Source organism: Rattus norvegicus, chromosome 5 (genome assembly GCF_021556685.1).
Source record: "Rattus norvegicus strain SHRSP/BbbUtx chromosome 5, alternate assembly SHRSP_T2T, whole genome shotgun sequence".
NCBI classification, from domain to species: domain Eukaryota; kingdom Metazoa; phylum Chordata; class Mammalia; order Rodentia; family Muridae; genus Rattus; species Rattus norvegicus.
In genome coordinates this window covers 33,439,987-33,451,105 of record NC_141538.1, presented here as the reverse complement: position 1 = coordinate 33,451,105, position 11,119 = coordinate 33,439,987, and the positions used below count along the sequence as shown (strand labels likewise).

At 40.2% G+C, this 11,119-nt stretch overlaps 1 protein-coding gene across 3 annotated transcripts in view; it reads left to right on the top strand.

Annotated features, from left to right (window-relative positions):
- The first annotated feature begins 6,222 nt into the window (after positions 1–6,222).
- Otud6b (OTU deubiquitinase 6B) overlaps positions 6,223–11,119 on the top strand; it is a 34,362-nt gene continuing 29,465 nt past the window's right edge. For 2 of the 3 annotated variants that reach the window (XM_087547881.1, XM_087547882.1), the window contains exons 1-3: positions 6,223–6,542; positions 7,163–7,314; positions 9,950–10,030. In XM_087547881.1, coding sequence (XP_087404007.1) covers positions 6,368–6,542; positions 7,163–7,314; positions 9,950–10,030 — 408 coding nt within the window. In that variant the 5' untranslated portion in view covers positions 6,223–6,367. 3 annotated transcript variants of the gene reach the window in all.

The following is an 11,119-nucleotide window of genomic DNA, read 5'->3' as shown; positions in this document are numbered from 1 at the left end:
CTCAGGGAATCTCAATGTAGCATTTTATAAATATCTTAAATATTAAAGAGTTACAATAGTGACTCCACAAGGATGGAGTATAGAGATTGTCTAAAGAAATAAGTATTAAGAAAGTATTAACTAGGGGGTTGGGGATCTAGCTCAGTGGTAGAGCGCTTGCCTAGCAAGTGCAAGGCCCTGGGTTCGGTCCCCAGCTCCGGAAAAAAAAAAAGAAAAAAGAAAAAAAAAAAAAGAAAGTATTAACTAGACAAGTGATTATTTAAAAAGCTAATAGTTTAAAATGGCATAATCTTTATTCTCGTGTTTAGTAATTTATAATGTGTCTCTAAAAGTTAACTACTGTAATTTGTTGCTTGATTTTATGAGATAAACGTAATAAAATTGGCATTTTTCTCCTTTTCTCTAGAGCTTTCATTCTTACCTCTATTTACCATGTTACTTGAAATAAAGACCACTAGTGACCCATTTCAGTCTGGGTAAAAATCTACTAGTGAAGTAACCTTATGAAAACTCATAAGATTTCCAAAACCTGCTACCACGATATTATTTTCACAATTTAAGTTGAAAGATTTTTTTCCAGCAAAATGAAATAAGAGCATCACATGACACCCTACACAGAAAATAAGAAACAGACATAAAAATTGTATTAGTCAGTCCTTGTCCTTACTATTGTACTTGCTCCAGAAACGAAGGAACTATTACAAGAACAAGTGGTGTTGATGTCCAACAGCAATTCCTTATTTCTCGTTAGTACTTTGCTACAATTCACTATGCTCCAGACTATGTGATCTAATGAATTCTGAGTCATCAGTTAAAATCTCCCAGGATCTTGGGTTTCTTTTTAATCTTTGTTTTTACAGTAATCTTCTTTTTACTAAGTGCTATAGTGCGGATGAAAGGCACAAACAAGCCTTGAAATCAGTTTGGTTTTGCTATTCATCAAGGGGTGCTAAACTAATTAACATTCTGAGCCTAATTTTCACGGCTAGTGGTTTCAGAGTATAGATCCTTGTCATTGTGTTACTTTCAAGTTTGGTACTAATTGGCAGCACCAGCAACATGTGATCTTGAAAGAAACCAATCGTAGGCTTAATCCAATCAATACCTGCATCTTAACAATAATCTCTTGCTAATCAATTGCATGCTAATACAAAGGTGACATCATCTTCAAGAGAGATCACTAGAGAATAGTAACAACCCTCACTGTATTACTACAGCTTATATTCTACTGGCAATGTTTTTATTTATCTACAGAGCCCAAATTAAATGATTAGATTATGCTTTGGGTGGCTTTATAGTTGGGTAATTGGTTGATTAAAATGGTGCAGTTGCAACAGTTTGGTTTATGAGAATAAAAACATATACTATGTGTAAGCAAACTGTAATGTTTAGTAACTTTTATTGAGCACTCCTAACACACAAGGCCCCGCACTAAAGGCAAAGGCTTGTAGATGCTTAGTAAGATTTTACCCCCCAATTCCATGATGTTATTGGTTTTGAATATTGTTTATCTAAGAAGTTCCTAGGCTGTACTGAGGCTGAGTTTCTGTGGACTGTATTTCTTAACAAGACTGCAAATCAAGAAGTCATATGGGCAGGTTTCAGATGCATTTGTTATGGGACCATGGCTGGGTGACCATTGAGACCCTGCAAAATCCTCACCCTAGGCTGCAGGAAGGCAGAAATCCCACAGTCTTCTTTCTGTGTCTGTGTCCTTTATCATCCCTCTACCGAGTCTATTCCACAGGCTCCATAGAGCACAGAATAAATAGGCAGGTAAGTCATAAATATGACCTATAAATAAAAGCACACACATACTTACACACCAGCCTTCAGACAAGAGACGTTACCTGCTGAGCCAACTTACTGGTCCTCAGTTTGTTCTTAAAGAGATATTTATCATGTTCCCATGACCATGCCCACAAACAACATGAAGTGGGTAGGAAGCAGTATGGAGCCTGTAAACTTGGGAATTTCAATGGCCTCAACCCCACCTGAATACCTCTGTCCTTTCCCGCTAATAATTCAAATCTAACAAAGATATCTATCTATCTATCTATCTATCTATCTATCTATCTATCTATCTATCTATCTGCCTATCTATCTATCTAATAATATGTATGCCTATCACTACATCACCACATGGCAAGAATAAAAACAAATTTATTTATGAAATATATTGAATGTTATGATCTTGAAATTAGAAATATATGAACTGAAAAATTTCACACCATTTGCATTTAGTTTTATTATCCTATATGACTAAGGCAGTTCAAACAGTCAACAGGTTCTCCAGGGCAAGAATGAGGAATAAAAAGAAAAAGACAATTAGACAACATTGTAACATGACCCCAGCCAATTCTGAGTCTGAGGTAGGTTTATTTTTTCCCAATCTGCTTTTATACAATTTTAATTACATGCAAGTAATCTAGTCAGTTCTAGGTTAAGGACAAGCAAGACAGTAAACAAAGTCCCGGGATCACTGTTTCTAAGGGCTTATAAGGATGACCAAGATCTGCTGAGGCTACTTCCCTGTCCTAGGCCAAGTCATACGCTCAACTGATGCCTACTTTGTTCTAACTCAAAATCAGATTCCTGCCTGAGCTTACTTCCCTGTCCTGGCCTAATGATCCCTCCTAGGATCTGCCCCACAATTACCTGGCCAGGTATGCCTAACTCACTATAAAAGGGGCTGTTTGCCCCCTATTTTCTCTCTTATCCCCTTAGTATCTTACTGTCTGTCTCTCTTGTCCCTGCCCCTTCTCTTCCCATCCCTCTTCCCCCTCTCTCCAAGCATTCCACCTCACCTGGATCTACCAAACATATCCTTGGCTCCTCTTTCTTTCTTTTTTATAAAACACAACCCTATATACATCAATGCAAGCTTCATTCCTTCAAATAGTTTTTATACCATTAAATTTTTCATGTGACTTCCCCCCGCCCCCACTCCAGCCATTTCCATCGGTATTCTCAATTGGCTGCATCAATTAGCACTTTCTATGGTCTGTCCTCAGTAGAGCTGTAGCCATTTTGTCTCATGTCTGGCAGCTATTTCATATCGTAATATGCCTGCCACTCATTGACACAGAGAAGTGACTTAGCTCAGAGCAAGGACATGCTGACCACATACCCTATTTTGTCCGGTGTGTTCTGAGTATTCGATGTGAGGTTTGCTAATCTTAAGAAATTCACAAAGCTCTTGGTAGGACCTATGAAATCAAAGGTCAGTATGAACTGTTATGTCTAAAGTGGTTGGAGATAGAGGGGACCACTGGGAAGGACTTCTTACACCTGTGTATAGATGCATTGTGGTTTTTATGTTTTTTTTCCTTTATAAACTGACAGAGATAGATGTCCATTGTCATGGTTCTGGACTATGTTCCTGTTCTGACCAGTATTAGGGTGTGTGTTCAATAAACCATTGCTGTCTGACTGAGACCCTTATTCATGTGGATGTGGTTTGTGGAGGGGTTATTAGACCACAACATCACTAAGCAAAAACATTATAGAGAAAGTTCTTTTTTTTTTTCTTTTTTTTTCGGAGCTGGGGACTGAACCCAGGGCCTTGCGCTTGCTAGGCAAACGCTCTACCACTGAGCTAAATCCCCAATCCCCAGAGAAAGTTCTTTACTGACATATTTTCTTTTTTAAAAATGACTTTGTAAGAGATTTTATTCATTTATTTTATGTATGTGAGCACACTGTCACTCCCTTCAGACACATCAGAAGAGGGCATCAGATTGCCTTGCAGATGGTTGTGAGCCACCATGTGGTTGCTGGGAATTGAACTCAGGACCTCTGGAAGAGCAGTCAGTGCTCTTAACTGCTGAGCCAGCTCTCTACCCCTTAACCCATGAATATTAAATAATTTCTTCTAGTTGCTGTATTAGTTTAGTTCTCTGTTGTTGTGATAAAATACCACAACCTACAAAATAAACAACTTATTTGGCATAGTTGGTTTCCACAGGATTGGACTCCATGATGATGGAGTGGAAGCTGGATGGTAAGAGCTGAATCCAAGGGCTTATGCCTCCAAACACAGAGCTGAATCAGAAAAACAACAACCACCACAAAAAATCACTAAAAACCCCAAGAAAAGTGGGATGGCATATTTTTGGAATCAAAAGGCCCATCCCCATAAGTGGCTATTAGCCCAAATGCTTGAATTACTCTAGATGCATAGAACACATGAAACTCAAGACGGATGATCAAAATGCGAATGCTTCAGTCCTTCTTTAAAAGGGAAACAAGAATACCCTTGGCAGGGGATAGGGAGGCAAAGTTTAGAACAGAGGCAGAAGGAACATCCATTCAGAGCCTGCCCCACATGTGGCCCATACATATACAGCCACCAAACTAGATAAGATGGATGAAGCAAAGAAGTGCAGGCTGACAGGAGCCGGATGTAGATCGCTCCTGAGAGACACAGCCAGAATACAGCAAATAGAGGCGAATGCCAGCAGCAAACCACTGAACTGAGAACAGGACCCCCGTTGAAGGAATCAGAGAAAGAACTGGAAGAGCTTGAAGGGGCTCGAGACCCCAAAAGTACAACAATGCCAAGCAACCAGAGCTTCCAGGGACTAAGCCATTACCTAAAGACTATACATGGACTGACCCTGGACTCTGACCCCATAGGTAGCAATGAATATCCTAGTAAGAGCACCAGTGGAAGGGGAAGCCCTTGGTCCTGCCAAGACTGAACCCCCAGTGAACGTGACTGGGGGGGGGCGGTAATGGGGGGAGGATGGGGAGGGGAACAACCATATAGAAGGTGAGGGGGAAGGGTTAGGGGGATGTTGGCCCGGAAACCGGGAAGCGGAATAATAATCAAAATGTAAATAAGAAATATTCAAGTTAATAAAGATAAAAATAATTAAAAAAAAAGCCCATCCCCAATGACATTCTTTCTCTAGCAATGCAATACCTCCTATACCCACCCATACAGCACCACCAACTATGGTCCTCGAATTCAAATATCTGAGCTTATGAGGGTTCATTCTCATTCAAACCAACTTCCACTTACCTGGCCCTCTAGCCTGAGGTCCATATCACAATGCAAAATGTATTCAGTCCAACTCCAAAAATTTCTAGTCTCTAAGTTTGGCAGGGTATACAGCTCTCATATAAAAACCACTTTTCTTTAGGATTTTATTGCATTGCTTCCTGGCATTTAGTGTTGGTAGAAAAACAATCTTAGATCATAACTTGATGTCTCAGTTTAAATCCTTATACACCACCCCCAACCTTGAAATTAAAACAAAAACAAAACAGGATGCATTTAGACGATGTTTTCTCTTCACCAAAATTTGAATGCACCCCTTGTAGCTTTATACAGTTGTAGACCCAGCTCTTATTCATATCTGGAAATAAGCCTTCAGTGAGTTTCAGAAGTATTATTCCAACTTCATTTGTTTTTGATCTGTCCCAGGCATTCATATAAAAAAAGAACACTTTATTTACTGATCTATTTACTTATTCTTCATTCATTCATTCATTCATCCATCCATTTATTTGTTTTTGAGACAGGGTCTCACCTATGTAATTTTCTGCTTGTCCTGGAACTCTCTATGTAGACCAGGCTGGCCTCAAATTCACAGAGATCTCCCTGTCTGACTTCTAAGTGCTACGATTAAAGGCCTGCACAACTACGATCAGCCCTAAAACATAGATTTCTTTTATTTCACTGAACCAGCACTCTGGGTCTTCCACCCCCGACCTGCTCCACCATTCCGTGAGAATTCTTGACTTTCCTAATTTGGTTTTGTGGCACATATGACTTACATTTGTTAAGTCTTGACTCGAATCTTCAAAACACCCTGACATCACTGTTATTAATGAATCTAGGTCTTACCATTGAACTTAGCAAATGGACTTTACGACGCTTAGTCCTTTTTTTAATCTTTATCATCACTTATTCAAGAGTAAGCATTTCTTACTTAGCTTTAACCCTTTTACCACGTTGTTAAAAAAACCAATTCGCTACTGTATGATTGATGCAACGAAGAGATCCTCATTGAAAACAACCCATGCTTTTATTAAAATTAAAAAAAAATCTTTTCAATGTGTCTGGGCAAAGGGAACAACTACATAGCGTTTCAAAGAGCAAATTGAAAGCTGTGCCAAAGAGTGTTCGTGACGTCATCTCTGTGAGCCGGATCAGGGCCAATCGCCTGGCGCGTAGCTTTGTGCTGAAGAAGCACCAGCGCCGGGTGCCTGCCCAGTCGCAGAGTCCCAGCTTCCGGCGCGCCGCCCAGAGCGGTCCGAGCACGCAGGCGCCCTAGCCCATGTCGGCTTCTCCGGGTTTCAGTGGTTAGACCTGGATCCGGAGCCGCCTTGAGGCGGGGCTGGGCCTTCCCGGCGGCCAATGGCGCCCCGGGTGAGGGTTGAGGGGTGGGAGGCGCTGGCCTGCCTGAGGTGCCGAACTCCTCCAGCGCGTGTGCCCGGCCACTTGGTCGTCATGGAGGAGATCTTGGCTGAAGAGCTTGATGATGAGGAGCAGCTGATGAGAAGGCATCGGAAGGAGAAGAAGGAGCTGCAAGGTGACGGGAAGGGGGCTGGGAATGTAAAAGTTGTCCACAGCCAGGACTGGGACCGTGACTTGTGCCCTCGGGAACCTGGAGGAGCACAAGCCATGGCTTCGTCTAGGCTTCCCCTCAGATAACTTTTGGTCTGTCCTGTCCAGCTTTCCCCATTTCCTCAACCCTCTTAATTTGCAGTCCTTGGAGATGTCCCCGTATGCGGCCTGCGGTGGACCCCAAGCCGGTGCGGCGCACGTGCTGCTGCTTGCTGTGCCTGGAGGCCAAAGTCTTGAACCTCTTCTGCCTCCCTTCCCATTCCTGCCCCAGTTCCCGACGCCTGGCCTTAGTGGTGTGTTCTGAATTGCTTTACCTTGGCTTGACGTCACAGAAAAGGGTGGGAATTTTATCTTAATATATATGTATTTTAACCTTGGTTTTGTCCTGTCAAACCAAACAAATTCAAGGTTGTGTTTACATTGAGTCGCAAGCCTCATCCAGGCCATTCTCCATAGCTGATTGTTGTGTCATGATTAATTGCTTCTATAATTACATTACATTCTATAATCATACCTCTTCCCACCCTTTTACTGCACTGCTTTTCCCTCTGGGGCTCTGACACGTTGCTTTTGATGACTTTTTAGCTAAAATTCAGGGAATGAAGAACGCCGTTCCCAAAAACGACAAAAAGAGGAGGAAGCAACTCACGGAAGATGTTGCTAAATTGGAGAGGGAAATGGAGCAAAAACACAGGGAAGAACTGGAGCAATTGAAACTGACTTTCAAGGACAGTAAGGTATGGGGAGCAAAGCTTGTCTTTGAGTCCGTGGAAACAACTGTGTAAATGTGTTGAACTGCTTATCGATTACATTCTCACAATTGGTTCTGAAATCAAGTCATCATGGCCTTAGTTTTTGAGACAGTCCAGGCTGTCACCCATGTGGATTTGGAGCAGAGGATAACTTTGAACTGTAACTTCAAATTCTACCACTTTGGTTTCACAAGTGCTGGGATTATAGGCGTGCACCACCACACCTAGCTTTACATTTCCTGAATATTTTTGTGACCAGGCTCATGGCTGGATTTTTTTTTCCCTTCCTTTTTTTTTTTTTTTTAAGAGAGCACAGTAAAGAAGTGCCTACTTAACCTAATAAACATGTAAAGTATAACATGTACTAGGTAAGGTTTCTCATGAGTGAAAGGTGGATTTCTCCACATGGGACAGTAAATCTGAAATTATAGTTAAGTAGAGAAGGGCTGTATGAACCAGTTGTACTGAATGAAGTAGTGATGCTTTAATGGGAATATGCTTACATGCATCTTTTTCAGTGTTTATCCTTCTGCTCATGTGTGCACTAGCTACTTCGTTGAAGGCATGTAGTTGTCAGTAACACTGTAAGATACTAGCTCTGAAATAGTGTAGATTATCACACGTTTCCAGTCGGAAACCAGCTTAAAGAGATTAAGAACTTGGCCCTGAAGTCATAATAGTTATTGAGGTGACAAAAGCTAGAATTCAAAACAAGCCCCATCGTTAGACCAGATGTCGTAAAGTAACTTGTTGAATGTTTTTTGGATATGAAGGGGTCATATATTATTCTACATCCTCAGTTAACTGTTGATAGGAATTTCTTAGCTTTGTGAGAGATCTCATCTTCCATAAATTTTGATTCATTTTTGTTCTGTTTACACGGAAACCGTTTCTGTGTGTCCATTTACACAGAGTATTAAATATAGTGTCAAAGTCTTTAATTTCATTTCCTAGTCATCATGTTCCTGGCCTTCCTTGCTATTAATATACTATTAAAAATCTCCAGCGTGGCTTGGTGATACATGCCTATAGTCCCAGCACTCAGGAGGCAGAAGCAGGGAGGTTGTGAGTTTGAGCCCAGCCTGGGCTTTATAGCAAGACCCCTATCTCAAAGCCCAACAGCAGCAACAGAAAAGAGAGTGACCAGAAAACTTTTTGGGGCTGCCAGGATGGTTCACCAGGTAAGGTATTGCTGTTCTATCCCTGGAACCCAGCCTACGTGGAAGAGAAGATTGATTCACACTTGTTGTCCTCTGACCTCTGTGTCCTATTGTGGCGTGTATGAACATGCACACATGCACACGAGCACACACCCCAACCAAACAAGGTGTGCTGTTGTGTTTAGAAATGTTAGCATTATAGCATTATGGTAATTGTGTTTCTAATTGTCTCCTGTTTTCTAGTAGCAGGGTGTTTTGTTTGCTCTTTTAGGCCTTCAGTTTGAAGATTTTCTTCATAGGTTTCCAAAGAGAAAGAAAAGTTTGGTTCATTGTCCTTTGTTACTTACCTGCTAAGATGCTAAGAATTGTTCTCTTTGTCATTAAACTTGTTTTATTTGGCCTTTCCCCCAAATTCTTCTGTTTTTAATTTGGCTGTTAGTTTTTATCAGAATCCCCCCTCCCCCACAAAAAAGGGGAAAAAATCCATAAGATCCATAGAGTTTCTTAAGTCTATTGGAAATATTAATAATTTTTTTTTAAAGATTTATTTATTTATTATATATAAGTACACTGTAGCTGTCTTCAGATACACCAGAAGAGGGCATCGGATCTCTTTACAGATGGTTGTGAGCCACCATGTGGTTGCTGGGAATTGAACTCATGACCTCTGGAAGAGCAGTCGCGTGCTCTTAACCGCTGAGCCATCTCTCCAGCCCCCGGAAATATTAATAATTTATCACCTGGGATATCGTCTTTGGAGACTTCTGTGTCTCTCTCAGATGCTTTGGGTTGTTTTATATATTTATACTAAACAGTAGTTTGACTTTCAGTTATATTAATGGTAACTAAATAACAGTTATAATAAGGAGCTAATTATCCAAGTAGAAGGCTAACTTCTTTAGCAGTGTTAACATTTGGATCTATGAATCATTGTAATTATTAGTGAAATTACCAGTTTGTAGCTGGGAAAAGATAGAAATTGCTCATTTGTTCTAACCTGAAGAGCTAGTGCTCATTAAGCTCTGGCTAATTAACATGGGGAAGTGACTTGTCAGAGTTAGGATATGAAGGAAGCGATGAGCGCAAATGATTTTATATGTGAGCATTTTTGGACAGGAAGGCTGTCCTTGAATGAATGAAATAAGGTATTTGGAATAATGGAGTAGGTTCAGGAAGGACAGAGGTATGCAGGGTGAGCCTAGTATTTGTAGAGCTACGAAAAGCTTGGTGATTTTACAGATCCATGGATGTAGAGAAAGGTGACAAAAGCATGCTGTCTAGTCCTGTGCCTAATGCTGCCGCTCAAACTGGAAGTAAGGGGTTGGATACATTTTTAATTTTCAGTAACAGTTTAGTAACCTAACATTTTTAATAAATTAAAACATTTTTTAATTGATTTTTCTCTTTTGTCTTCCTCCTTTTTTCTTTCTTTTGTTTTTTTAATGCTTTTGTTCTTTCAGATAGATTCTGTTGCTGTTAACGTTTCAAACTTGGTACTTGACAGTCAGCCACCTCGGATTTCAAAAGCACAAAAGAGACGGGTATGGAAGTCATATCACCATGTATATAAGCTGTTGTGTGCTTTAATACTTTCTTAGGTATCACATAAGAAACGAATAGAAAAAAATTGGAGTTCCTTGTCAGGGAACTTGAACTAATAAGTCTCTACCACATATCAGATGATAGTCTAAGCTATTTACATTGAAATCTCATGTCCCGACAGTCTTGTGAGGTAGGGTTTTATTTTCTGGCCTTCAACAGAAATTAATAGGTATAAAGAATAAAAAGTAAGATATCTAGTTTGCAAGTCTTGTAAAAATCAGGGAGCTAAGAATTGTATTCTTCTTAGACAAATACTTTATTGTAGAGTTAATTTAAAAATTTCGAAGAGTGGGGTCATATGACTGATGCAAAACCCAGTTTAGTGCTCAGGCTGAAGCAAAGACTTGCACTTAGAAATGCAAGAAAACACACAGAGATCCAGAGTTCTCAGAAAATTATGTTGGTACTTATGTCATGGTTAATATAATGGTTAATGACATTAAAAATGCAGAGAAGGGGACTTCAGTGTTAAGGATGTGTTATAATTTGAAGGGAAGATAAATGTTTAGATAAGATTCTATGCTGGAGCAATAATGTAATAAAAACAAATGTGGAATGAGATAGCATTAGAGTTATCAGAAAGAATGAATTAATGATCTTAGCATAATGAAAATGGCAGGAGGTAGCTAAGTCATTCGACCTTAGAAAAGGAAGTTTAAAATTCAGAATTTTGGTTCTGAATACTGTTTTACTAATTGTTCATGCTTTCTAAGTTCTAATGTGTGTTTCAGAGTGTGTTTAGTACGTAGCATAGTGGAGCATGGCAGGCGAAGGTCTGACAGAATGGGTGCCCCACCCTCTTTTAAATTGTGCTGTTGAGGGTCAGGCAGGGCCTTAGGCTGTTCCCCAACCCCAGGTATGGTTTGAATTTCGTGTACTCTCATGACTTGCCACTCAGTTTCAATAAGAGGTAAGGGAAAATAATATTTATGAAGACCATTATGGGTATTAAATAATAAGCTGTCCAGAACCATAAATATAAGGCCTGGATAACTGAAGTGTCAACAAATAATTATATTTACCATGGT